The sequence below is a fragment of the Geotrypetes seraphini genome, chromosome 1 (assembly GCF_902459505.1).
Source record: "Geotrypetes seraphini chromosome 1, aGeoSer1.1, whole genome shotgun sequence".
NCBI classification, from domain to species: Eukaryota; Metazoa; Chordata; class Amphibia; order Gymnophiona; family Dermophiidae; genus Geotrypetes; species Geotrypetes seraphini.
In genome coordinates, this window is record NC_047084.1 from 342,061,015 (window position 1) to 342,074,838 (window position 13,824).

Sequence of the window (13,824 nt, forward strand, 5' to 3'; positions counted from 1 at the left end):
TATGTTAGATCTAGTCATGACCCATACATCATCCCCTCTTCAGTTTTGTGATTCTACAGTGACTCTAGGAAGTACTTCTTCACAGAAAGAGTAGTGGATCATTGGAACAAACTTCCGGTGCAGGTGATCAAGGTCACCAGCGTGCTCGACTTTAAGAATAGATGGGACATCCACGTGGGATCCCTACGAGGGTCGAGCTAAGGAACTAAGTCATCAGCACTCAGACTTAATGGGGTGGGTCAGTAGAGTGGGCAGACTTGATGGGCTGTAGCCCTTTTCTGCCGTCATCTTTCTATGTTTCTATGACTTCACTTTTGTCCTCTGATTTTAGTACACACTCCCTTGAAGATCAAATGAGACTCTGGGATGAAACTCTAAGTTTGACTTTACTGTCCCAATCGCTTCCTTTAAATGCTTCTAAATCTAGACTTCATATATCAACTATGATATTATAGTGGCCTCAGATTACTTATACGTCAGATACGCCAAGCAGAATGTGCATGAAGAAAGCATAGATCCTCTTCTAGCAAAACACTCTGTAAAACTCGTCATCAACAATACAATCTCCTTCTTAAAGAAGCAAAACGACAATATTTTTGTAAGCCTATCTCTTTATCACCAAAATCCTACAGGGACATTTATTCCATTTACCGATCTATTACATTATACTTTTTCAGCTAATGTTAATCTGATGTCATCCCAAATAGGCTCGCTGATCATTTTTTCTCTAAGGTCAATCAATTAACTCTATTTGTCACTATTCAGTTACCAAAACCCCCTATAGTACTACACTCTAAATCGATCCTCCAGTATTTCTTTGTCCTGTTTATCAGGGTTATCATTTTTACAGGGTCTACAGGCAGATTCAAGTTCATTAGTTGGAACTCCAAATTGGGAGTGTTTCCAGTCTGAGACTTTCTTCTCTGTAACTAAAATACTCTTCTATAAAATTAACAATATCTTATCTTGACCCAGTAACTTCAACTTGGCTCAAAAATCCAAACTGTTTTTTTTTCCATTCATTCTCTCAATGATAACTAAGTTTATCTACAGTGTCTGTTCCCTCTCATTGGAAGATAGTTATTCTTTGCACTCAATTTTGAAAAAAAACTTCACTTGACCTCAACTGTCCTAATGACTACAGACTAGTCTTTAATCTCTCCTGTCTTTCTAAAATCACGGAAAAGACTGTCTATTTACAACTTTGTGATTGCGGTATACTGAAAAGACTCTAGCTTTGCATCCCTGGTAGTTTGGCTTTAGACCACACTGTAGCATGGAAACAGTGATTATCTCAGTTCTTAGTGAGGTCCATTCCCACTTAGAATGTAGTCATATAGTCCTGGCTATTTCATATAATCTTTCCATTGCTTTTAATCTGGTTAACTAGTCTATAATTCTCTCACACCTTTCAGAATTACTGTAGGTATATCCAGTGCAGTATACTCTTCCAAACAGATCTTTTAGAGTTTAATCTCCTCCTAATTCTCATTTCTCATCAACTAGGTAACTTTAATACGGTATTCCCCAGGAGTCCATACTCTCACCCATGCTGTTTAACTTGCTCCTTAGTCCCCTAGCCCTGTTAATGCTTGCTATTCTTTCTTTCCATATGTATGCAGATGATATTCTTGATTTCTGTCCCACTATAGCTAACAACCCTGATTTCCAACCACTTCAGGACTGCCTCATTAAAATTTCAAGTTGGCTGTTTGACCATCAATCAGTTCTAAACCTAGAGAAGACAGTAACTTGTTTGCTCTCAGGCTATCTACCACACCCGGTTAATAACCTTTTATTATTAGGTTCTAAGATAACCCCAGTTGATACATTTCGTTATCGTGGTGTATTATTCAATTCTCAACTATCTTTTGGCCCACAAATATCAATGTTAAGCAAATCTTGCTTCTTTACTCTTAGGCAATTACTCATGGTCAGATGTTTGTTTGACTTAGGTACATTCACTACCCTTGCACTTTCTCTCTTTACAACTAAACTAGACTACTGTAATATTGTGTATACTGGAATACTCCCAAGAATGTTTGTGCAAACTGTAGATTCTTCACAACTGAGCAATTCATCTAGTATGCAAAGTAAATAGATTCACACATTTCTCCTCTATTAAAAGAAAATTATTGGCTTCCCATTGAGGAAAAAATTAAGTTTAAGATCCTCTTTCTTATATTTACAGCCCTACAGTATGGTTTTACCAGAATATCTCCATTGTTTATCCCATAAACCACTTCCCACAATCTACGTTCATTAGACAATCACTGATTAGTTCTACCCTATCTGTGTTACACACAACTGGAATCAATACGTCATTCTGCATTTTTGTTTCTTGCCCCAACATTATGGAATTCCATACCACTGTCCATTCCTAGTGAATCACTACTAAGAAATTGTAAAAGTTCAGTAAAAACCTGGCTATTTGGCCAGGCATTTCCAATCTGAAGGGATGACCCTGGGGGCTTGATATTCCTTCTCCTTTCACATTCTATGTGTTTAATGAGCGTATTTGGGTATGATTGATTCTGTCCTATCCAAAATTTGTAGTTCTTTTCTAACACCTGCTGTGTAGATTGTAAACTGCTTTGCTCTACATACAATACACTGTTAAAGGCGGTATAGAAAGTTCTCAATATATAAATAACATAAACATGTATGTTTCCTTAATAAACAAAGTTCTATACAAAACTCAGTTCCTTACCTCTACTACTGTGAAAGTCATCAAATTTCTCAGTCGATTGTTTTTTCACTGTAGATCTCTTGTAAATCACATGAATTCTTCCTCTGTCCTCATCTATTTGCTTGCCCTTTTCCAAAGGCTCAATAAAGTATTCGTCCTTATCTGTTCTTATCATTCCAGCCTAGGGAGCAAATACAATACAGGTCAACATTTAATTCACCTGCCATCGCAGTCTATTACTGACAAACTCATCAAGGAAAGGAAAGGAAAATAATTCAGTATACATGGATGCATTATGGATGCCAGATCTAAAAGTCTGACCACTTATAGCAGTGTCTCGCAAACTTTCTGGCCAGTGGCACACTAAATCCATTGCCCCGGCAGGAAGGCACCCGGAAGTGCGTGGACGTCGAAGCATGCACAGAGGCCCGGGGAGAGGAGGAGAGACGCCAGCCAAGAGGAGAGTGATCTGCACTGGCTGACTTCCTACAGGACGTGCCTCTCGCTGCGAGAGGCACGTCCTGTGGGCAGTCAGTCGGCGTGGATGACTCTCCTCCTCACCAGTGTATTGCGGCACATCTGAAATCTCAGGAGGCACAGTGGGTGTCCACAGCACACAGTTTGTGATACACTGACTTATAGGCTATCACTTATTACATATCCAAGTCAGGTTTTGCTCTCATTAGTTCTGTGTCTTCTCGCGTGAATAAGCCTATATGACCTCATACTTAATTATCAAGAATTTTGATATACTGCATTATAAAACAAAGTATCAATGGGGTTAACAATAAAATTCAATAGATATTCAATAGTAAAATATAAACAAAGACATTATCACCCGGATTCTGTAACCGGTGCCCAAGTCAGTGGCCGCAATCACTTGAGGGCGTCAGTTACAGAATTGTGCCTGATTCAACTAAGATAGGCAGCTGAAAAATAGGCCTGGAAAACCCCGGCCTACATTTCAGCCACCTATCTTTTCTGCTAGACCACAGCAGCCATAAGCTGATCGCAGCAGGGAAATACCCCCGTCCAGCTGAGGTGGTAGGGCTTCCTGAAGCCGCAGCTTCAGGGAGTCCTGCTGGCTCAGCTGATGGGGGGAATTCCCCTGCCACAATCAGCTGAGCCAGCTGCGATTGACAGAAGAACCCCCCAACCAACAAGAGGGATGCACATTACCTCACGTCATCGTTGTCGCCCATCCCCTGACAATCAAGCTATCCCAGTCCCCAGCAGCAGGAGGGATGCCCACTCCCTCCCACTGCCACCCTCAACCCCCCCCCCCCCCCGCCAACAACCCCCCTGTACCTGTGGAATGAAGGCCGACATAAGGATGTCTACTCCCTCTGGTCAACAGGCCCGCCTCTTCAAAATGGCAGGCCTTCCCTTTCCAGGGAGGGTCCTAAGGCCCTGATTGCTACATGTGTCTAAGGCTCCTCCCATAGAACCAATCAGGGCCTTAGACCCCCTTCCTGGTGCATCCTGGGATAGACTGGGATGAGCCTAAGACTCCCTTTGGCTACTGCTTTTTACCCCTCCCTGTCCTTTTCTGCTATTTAATCCTGACTCTAGGTCTCAGGCCCTGCATGTCACCTCCTTACCCTTTAACCATTTATCATACCTAGTTCATATTTATAGTCCCTTCCCAGACCCCCACTCATATGTCCTATCCAACTGCTGATCCTAGTATCTACATTAAGCTCTATTCAATTTCCAGTTCTCCACTTTTTCACCCAGCTCTTGAATCTCTTTTTCTCCCCAATACTATTCAAATCTTATTCAGTCACAAAGCTCAAACTTCACCCAATCCCTACTGTCTTACCCTCAGTCCCCAGCATTTACCCCCTTCCACTACCGAAAAACTACCACCTGCTCAAGAGGAGGCGGTAGCAGCTAGCACGGCTGGCAAATTAGCGCGCGTTATTACGAGTGTTAAACCGCTAACACGGATTTGTAAAAAGAGCCCTGTGACTTATTCAAATATTTACAAGAGCAGGGATAATTGGGTATGGCTTTAGTTTGTCTTGACAAATTTTCAGAATATCAGGGTCTTTATTTCCCTTCAAAGGACTTTGTATTCAGCCATTGGTAGATAAAAGATTTTGCAGTAGACTAGGGAATGGAACAGGGATAAAAAAAATACACCCATCTGTATTTGCAAATTATTGGGACTATCTGGGAGCCTACAGTATACAAGCACATAGGTGACTTGCCATTATAATTTGTGCTTACAATAGGCTTCTTTATAGACTTCTTACATATCTGTTCTTATATACAGTAGACTCAGGCACAATGTTCAGTAAGAAAGATGGTTTCATTTTTTTTATAATTTTCCTTTAATAAAGGAGACATTTGCACAATTTGGACCATATTGTATATACGGCACTGTAAGTTAGGTGGTGGTTGGCGCCATACTGTTGCCTAACTTAATTGTTTTAATTGGCTTTAATTGATGTGGTTATTGACCGTGTCATTTAAAACCAATTAAACACTCATTAAAAAAAGTAAGTGATGGGACGCATCTACAGTGTAGACGCCATTATCGTGTTTACAGCAGGATGTCTAATGGCGCCTTACGCTTAAGTGGTTAGGGGTAAAATGGAACTTAGGCACCATTAGGCGTGATTCACTAAAGAAAATAGACACCTGTAATGTAGGCCAGTGTAATGCTGGCCTACATTGCAGGCATCTACATTTTTTCTTAGACGCCGTTAGTCATAATTCTGTTAATGGCGCCTAAGGATGATTGACACATAGCCAGCGTCCATTTTTGAAAAGGCTGCTGATATGGGCACCATTTACAGAATCCGGCCCTTTGTCCAAGCCAAATGTCATTCTCTTCAATACTCATAGTTGAGCCGTTAAATGATAAGCATAGAATCAGTAGTCTGTAGAAGGGTGGGGGGTACTAGCAAAAATTTTTCGAGACTACTTAAAACTGTTCTTTTTTTAAATTCTAAATCTACTTCCAATTTAGAAAGTCTATCACTTACATTAACATCTTAATACCTAGCGGCTGCTTTAACAAATATTCTGTTTTATGTTCCACCAAAAAAATGGAATTTAGCCAAGGAGGACTTTCCTGAATTTTTACTAACTAATTCATTATTAAGTCCATACAACTTATTATGTGGGAAATATTAATATTCACCTTGAGCGAGCAGACCAATCAGAAATTACTGAATTTTTTTCTCTCATCTCTCTATTAGGTGATTTTAAATCTCCTCCAGTCAAAACCCACCAAAGAGGTCATCGGCTAGATTTAGTTACATTCTCTTCTAGAGAATTGATTAATTCCAAAATGTATTGGAAACAAGAAAAATGGACAGATTCTTTATGGTCTGATCATAGATTATGCAATTTTGAAATTGATTGGCAATTAAAGACAACTAAATCAATAAATAAAAATCACAAAACATGAAAAAAAAATCTCATGTTAGTAGAGGTAAGATAAATCCTGTAGAATTTTGGTCTCATTAGGAGATAATTTCAAAACAAAATGAAGAAACTGAACAACTTATAGATTTTTCGACTAATGATAGCACATATATTTTAAATGAAATGGCTCCCATTAAAACCCATAGAAAGAGACTTAGAAACTTAGAGGGATGGTTTGATACAGAGCTGCTAATGGTAAAGAGGGATTTAAGAAAATTGGAAAGACAATGGTTAAAATCAGGACCTCAAGAGCATAGAGCTGCTTGGAGATTAAAATTGAAAAACTACAAAAATCTGTCTAAGGAAATACCCAAAAAATTGATATCAATTAATTGCAGCAGTCTTTTTAAACTGGTCAATGATCTATATAATATAGGGCTTCTTTTATTAAGCCGCGCTAGCGGGGTTAATGCATGTGACTTTTCATCACGCGCTAACCCCCATGCTGGCCTAAAAACTACTTCCTGCTCAAGAGGAAGCAGTAGCGGCTAGCGCGGCCGGCGGTTTAGCGCGTGCTATTACGAGTATTAAACTGCTACCGCGCCTTCGTAAAAGGAGCCCTTACTGACACCCTTGAAGAATCTACTTTAACTGCAAACAGTTTGCCTGACTTTTTAAATTCCAAAATAGAAAAATTAAAATCTTCGTTAACTGCACCTACCAAGCCTCATTGGTGTTATCCTATTCTGCAGGATTTTGACGCGTCCAGAGTTGATCTGAGTTGGAATAGGTTTACAACCATTGACTGGCAAACATTCAGTAAATTCTACAATAAGTATGTTAAATCCTACTGCAGATTGGACACTTGTCCTCCAAATGTCATGAAAACCGCCCTGGTCAATTTTAAGGTCAAGCTGTTGACTTGGGTAAATTTTTTATTATCCTTGGGAAAGTTCCCAGTGGAACAAGGTCATATTATGATTACACCAATCAAAAAAAATGCAAAACAACCATTTAATATTGCATCTAATTTTAGACCTATCGCCAGTATTCCTCTGGTTACTAAAATAGCAGAAGGGGTGGTAAATGCTGAACTCACTACATATTTGGAGAAATATAACATTTTACATGACAAACAATCTGGCTTTCGGTCAGGTTACAGTACCGAAACTATCATAGCTTCGCTATTTGATTACCTGCACTTACTTTTCAGTCAAGGTTCAAGTGCTATGATCTTGCAACTTGACCTGAGTAATGCATTTGATTTGGTTGATCATACCATTCTTCTGGCCTGTTTGGCATCCATTGGAATCTCAGGTTATGTCCTCAATTGGTTCCGTGGGCTTCTGGGAAATAGATCCTATAAGGTGTTTAAGGATGATACTTTCTCCTATGGTTGGGACAACTCTTGTGGGGTTCCACAGGGCACCCCTTTGTCCCCCACCCTATTTAATATCTATCTTGTTTCCTTAAGAAATCTCTTGCAGAGTTTAAAACTCAAATTTTTTATCTATGCGGATGACATTATTATAGTCATTCCGCTAACTTGTTTTACATCAGAGTTTATAAATTCTCTATCAATTATTTTAAATCAGGTTGAACTTTGGATGTCTGCTTTTAGATTAAAGTTAAATTCAGAAAAAACTAAATTTTTCTTAGCTCCTAACGATAAAATCAAGGAAACTACGATACATGTGAATGGGAAGGATTATTATATTGAACAATCCTTAAAAATACTAGGAATTACTTTAGATAAACATCTTACATTGGAGAAACATTCTGACTTAGTATTTAAGAAAAGTATCTCGGTGCTCTGGAAACTCTGCACCATAAAAAAGTACTTCAACGATGCTTCCTTTCATTTGTTAGTACAATCTTCCATTCTGAGTATTCTTGATTATTGCAACATCATATATTTAGGCGCCTTCAAGAAAATTATCAGGAAATTGAGAATGGTTCAGAATACGACCGTCCGTCTCATTTTTGGCTTGAAGAAATGGGAACATGTTATCCCCTTCTATCAAAAGCTACACTGGTTGCCATTGGAATCCATAGTTTTGTTCAAGTTCTCATGCATCTGCTATAAAACAGTATTTAGTATGTCACCGGGTTATCTCAACTCTCATTTCACTTTGAATTATAAAAATAAGAGCTCTCAAAGAATACAATTGTTTGCTTTTCCCTCATTAAAACTATATCATTATAAATGGTTCATTGAAAGAACCTTTTCTTTTCATGCGGCTAAACTAAATTCATGGCTCGCCCAAATTGTGCTAGATGCCTCTTCTTATCTTGATTTTAGAAAGCAGATTAAAACTCTATTATTTAACAGGCTGAGTTCTTAATATATTTTATTATTATAATCTTTTATTCTTTTAAGATTGTTTACCCTCTTTAAATGGCATGTATTTATTTTTCCTATATTATATGCATATAACTTGTTGATTTCAATGATTAGCATTGTTTGTAGTTTAATTAATTGTTGAGAACCGCCTAGAACTTTTTGGGTATGGCGGTATATAAAATTAAAAAAATTATTATTATTATTATTTGTATATCTGACATTAAAGCAAAGAGTTAATAAGGATATTCACTGGATTCAGTAACAAACAAAACAAGAGTGGTCCCATGAGATATCCCTGAAATATACCTTGCTGGATGGATCTAGATTCTAGGAATGACAAATGATCTGTCTTCATAATTCAGATGGAATGTAGTCTGTCTCATTTTCAAAGTGAACTTGATGTACAGTATTTGATTAAGCTAGCATTTATTTTGTCTATTCCAAGGCAACATATATTCCAGATGTGTGGGATTTAATGGTATAATTAGAGTTTCTAATCTTAGGTGTTTATAAATTATAAATATAAGTATTTTTTACTTAATGAGGTATTTTTTTAAGAGTACAAAAAGTTGATATTTTTATGCCACAGGGACTATTGTTGGGTGCCTTTTCCAGTGATGTATGGGCAAAGCAGTACATAAGAACATAAGAACAGCTTTACTGAGTCAGACCAAAGGTCCATCAAGCCTAGTAGCCCATTCTCATGGTGGCTAATACAGGTCCCTAGTACCTGGCCTAAACCCAAGGAGTAGCAACATATCATGCTACAAATTCAAGGCAAGCAGTGGCTTCCCCCATGTCTTTCTCAATAATATACTATGGACTTTTCCTCCAGGAAATTGTCCAAACACTTCTTAAAACCAGGTACACTACCCGCTCTTACCACAACCTCTGGCAATGCGTTCCAGAGCTTAATTATTCTCTGAGTAAAAAATATTTCCTCCTGTTAGTTTTAAAAGTATTTCCCTGTAACTTCATCGAGTGTCCCCTAGTCTCTGTAATTTTTGACAAGAGTAAAAAATCGATCCACTTGTACCCATTCTACTCTACTCAGGATTTTGTAGACGTCAATCGTATCTCCCCTCAGCCGTCTCTTTTCCAAGCTGAAGAGCCCTAACCATTTTAGTCTTTCCTCATATGAGAGGAGTTCCATCCCCTTTATCATCTTGGTCTCTCTTCTTTGAACCGCTATATCTTTCTTGAGATAAGGAAACCAGAATTGAACGCAATACTCCAGGTGATGTCACACTGTGGAGTGATATAGAGGCATTATAACATTCTTAGTCTTGTTAATCATCCCTTTTTAAATAATTCCTAGCATTTTGTTTGCTTTTTTGGCCATCACCGCACATTGGGCAGAAGGTTTCATCGTATTGTGTACGATGATACCCAGATCCTTTTCTTGGGCACTAATCCCCAAGGTGGACCCTAGTATCCGGTAACTGTGATTTGGGTTATTCTTCCCAATGTGCATCACTTTGCATTTGTCCACATTAAATTTTATTTGCCACTTGGACGCCCAGTCTTCCAATTTCCTAAGGTCTGCCTGCAATTTGTCACAACCCGCATGCGTTTTAACAATGCGTTTTGAACAGTTTAGTGTCATCTGCAGATTTAATCACCTCACTCGGCGTTCCAATTTCCAGATCTTTTATAAATAAGTTAAATAGCACCAGTCCCAGTACAGATCCCTATGGCACGCCACTGTTTATTCTCCTCCATTGAGAAAAATGACCATTTAACCCTACCCTTTGTTTTCTATCTGATAACCAGTCCTAATCAACAACATATACTCCCCTAGGGAACAGGGAGATGAGATATGCAAACATTCAGAAATCTAGCAGGTTTCAGAAAAATAGCAGACAATAGAATCTTCCATAGAATGAAAGGTTTTTTTTGGCAAGAAGTCATAATAGAAGCTAAAGGGAGGAAAGCTGAAAATCGGTTCATAGACAACGGCGCGAAAGACAAAAGCGCGCGCCGACAATTGAGCGCAGCGCGTAGGCGCGCGCCGTACAAAATTACAGTTTTTAGGGGCTCCGACGGGGGGTTTTGTTGGGGAACCCCCCCAGTTTACTTAATAGACATCGCGCCGCGTTATGGGGGGTTTGGGGGGTTGTAACCCTCCACATTTTACTGTAAACTGAACTTTTTCCCTAAAAACAGGGAAAAAGTGAAGTTTTCAGTAAAATGTGGGGGGTTACAAACCCCCACAACGCGGCGCGATGTCTATTAAGTAAAGTGGGGGGTTCCCCCGCCCCCCCCCATTGGAGCCCTAAAAACAGTAATTTAGAGCGGCATGCGCCTCCGCGCTGCGCTCAATTGTCTGGGCGCGCCTTTGTCCCGGCGCACTTTTGACCTGACACCCTGAAAATCAGTGATAGAAAATACTTTCCAACTGAATGGAGATGGATGACCAGAATAGACTTTCTTTTTTATGTTATCTTTTATTACATTTTTAAAATCTACATTCATAATAATTGTAGAGGCGTGAGTGAGGGCGGGCCTGGAACCTTGATTAACCACAGATAGATAACAGATCAAAATGAAACAAAGCAATATATTAATGTGCAAGTAAAGGCGTAACATCTTTCTTTCGCAGCAGACTGTCTCTGCGCCCTCTGGTCTTGCATCATCCAGATACTACTGTCCAGCATTGCCATTTCCTCCTGGTGTTCATACATGCTGACCTACTCTGTGCTGGTCTGGACTTGCAACTCTGCTAGCTGATGGGTCAACAACTGGTTTGCCTCTGCCAGCCAGGTACATTCTTCCTGGACTACTGTCGCTATATCATATGCTTTCTTCTTCTGGATCCTTATCTCTTGTACTTGAGTCTGAACATAAGAATTGTCACACTGGGACAGACCAAATGTCCATCAAGACCAATATCCTGTTTCCAACTGTGGCCAACCCAGGTCCCAAGTACCTAGCTAGATCCTAAGTAGCACAACAGATTCTATGCTGATTAACCAGGAATAAGCACTGGATTTCCCCAATAATGGCCTGTGGGCTTCTCCTTTAGGAAAGTATCCAAACCTTTTTTAAACCCTGCTAAGTTAAATGACTTCACTACATTCTCTGACAATGAATTCCAGAGATTAATATTGTGTGAAGAAATATTTGCTCCAGTTTGTTTTAAATCTACTACTTAGTAGCTTCATCGCATACTCCCTAGTCCTGGTATTTTTGGAAAGAGTGAACAAGCAATTCACATCTACCCTTTCCACTCCACTTATTATTTTATAGACCTCTATCATATCACCCCTGAGCCTTCTCTTCTCCATTCTTTAAGTTGATATTTTTATGCCACAGGTGCTTTTTCCAGTGATGTATGGGCAAAGCAGTGCATAAGAACATAAGAATAGCCTTACTGGGTCAGACCAATGGTCCATCAAGCCCAGTAGCTTGTTCTCATGATGGCCAATCCAGGTCCCTGGCCAAAACCCAAGAAGTAGCAATATTCCATGTTACCAATTCAAAGCAAGCAGTGGCTTCCCCCATGTCTTTCTCAATAACAGACTATGGACTTTTCCTCCAGAAAATTGTCCAAGCCCTTCTTAAAACTAGCTACGCTATCCGCTCTTACCTTAGCAGCTTTAGCCTTTCCTCATAGGGCAGTCGTTCCATTCCTTTTATCATTTTTGTTGCCCTTCTCTATACGTTTTCTAATTCCATTATATCTTTTTTTAGATATGGCAACTAGACTTGCACACAGTATTTGAGGTGCGGCCATATTATAGAGCAATACAAGGGCATTATAGTATTTTCATCTTTGTTTTCCATTCCTTTCCTGATAAATTTCTAACATTCTATTTGCTTTCTTAGCAGCCGCTGCACATTGAGTAGAGGGTTTCAACTTATCCTCAACATTGACCTTTTCCTGGGCATTGACTCCTGTGCCAAAGCCTGGCCTACCCGCTGCCGATTCTTCCTCCCCCTCCCCGGTCCGCCGCCACTCGCCACCCACCGTCTGCGGGAAGGAAAGAGCCAGGCGTGTGCAACGGCGCTGGCCCTCAAGCCCTCCCCCGATGTCAGTTCTGATGTCAGAGACAAGGTCCGGGCCAGCCAAGCAGTGATTGTCTGGCTTGGACCTTCTCTCCTACGTAAGCCTTGTGGGCCAGCGGCGGTGAATGGGGAGCAGCAGCGGCCAGCCTGTGTACCCCCTGACCTACTACTATTACTACTTCTACTACAGGATGGGTAACTTTTAGGGATGCTATGGCTCCTGTAGCCCCCACCCCCCCCCAGTTCCAACACCTATGGTGGAGTGGACATGGGTAGACATGAATTGGTTGTTTATCCTTTCAAAAAATACTGAGACTCGAAACAACTCAAGGCTTTTCTTGAGAATAAATGGCCAATTCAGTCCCAAGTGTGGATAGGAGGGAGCTGAATGAAGAAATATAGTTCTTCTTTATTTTGAAAGGGAAGAAATAGAATAAAAGGACTCCAATCTAGGTACCTGATTTTGTTTAAAGATTTTTTTCTTTTTCCCTTTTCTTTTTCTTAAGATTTCCTCATCATTTATAGGGGGCTTATAGGAAATTCAATTGTTTGAAATTATGATACAGAATTTCTGTTAAATTTTACTTTTATGATTTATATTCTAAATTGAATTTTGTTTTCTAATGCAGGGTAAATGCTACTATATTTGAAATGATAATAAAAATATAAATAAAATTTAAATCTGCTGTCTATATTTTGCACTATATTTGTCTATTTTTCTACAGTTGTTACTGAGGTGGTATTGCATATTTTAAAGTCATCTGCCTTGACATCTTTGAAAACCCCCCAAATATAAATGATAATTAACATTTTCTCTGCATACAGTGTGCATTGTGGTTTTTTTAATTTTGTGGTTACCATTATGTATTAATAAGATTATATTGTATATATATATATGAAAAATGGATGGAAGAAATTGTATTACAATTAGTATTATTATTATGGGGGTAGAGTCAGGGGCTGAGTTTGGGCAGGTCTGGGGCAGAGTTGGGCGGAGCTTTTGGGCTCCCCAAACAAAAAGCGTTCTGCTGCCTATGCACTCCACTCAGTATTTTATAGACTTCTAAGTTATAGAAAGGTAAGTCAAATGAGGGGTTTACTGCGTTGGCCAGGTTTTTGAAGGATATTAATTGAACTGATAGAAATAGGCCTCAAATATTGCAAGGCTTGGTCAGTGAATCAGTAAACTAAACATCCACATTGAGTTATCAAGAACTCTGGTTATGGGGTTATTCCAGTATGTCCTGGGTTATCATGCCTTTTATGAATATAACTAATATGAACCAAACCAATCGCTGCTCAGCAAAAAGAGGCCAGGGTCTGAGTACAGATGAACCATGCCTTATTAACAAATTAAAGGAGGTGCTGTTGTGGACATAGAATGGAAATTCCTTATCAGAGGACT

General features: G+C 39.5%; 1 protein-coding gene across 2 annotated transcripts in view; it reads right to left on the reverse strand.

Moving 5' to 3' along the window:
- Positions 1 to 13,824, reverse strand: part of ADAMTS3 (ADAM metallopeptidase with thrombospondin type 1 motif 3) — a 320,349-nt gene that overhangs the window by 222,089 nt on the left and 84,436 nt on the right. For both annotated transcript variants that reach the window (XM_033961379.1, XM_033961370.1), the window contains exon 4: positions 2,711 to 2,870. In XM_033961379.1, the coding sequence (XP_033817270.1) occupies positions 2,711 to 2,870 (160 nt within the window). The remainder of the gene's footprint in view (positions 1 to 2,710; positions 2,871 to 13,824) is intronic.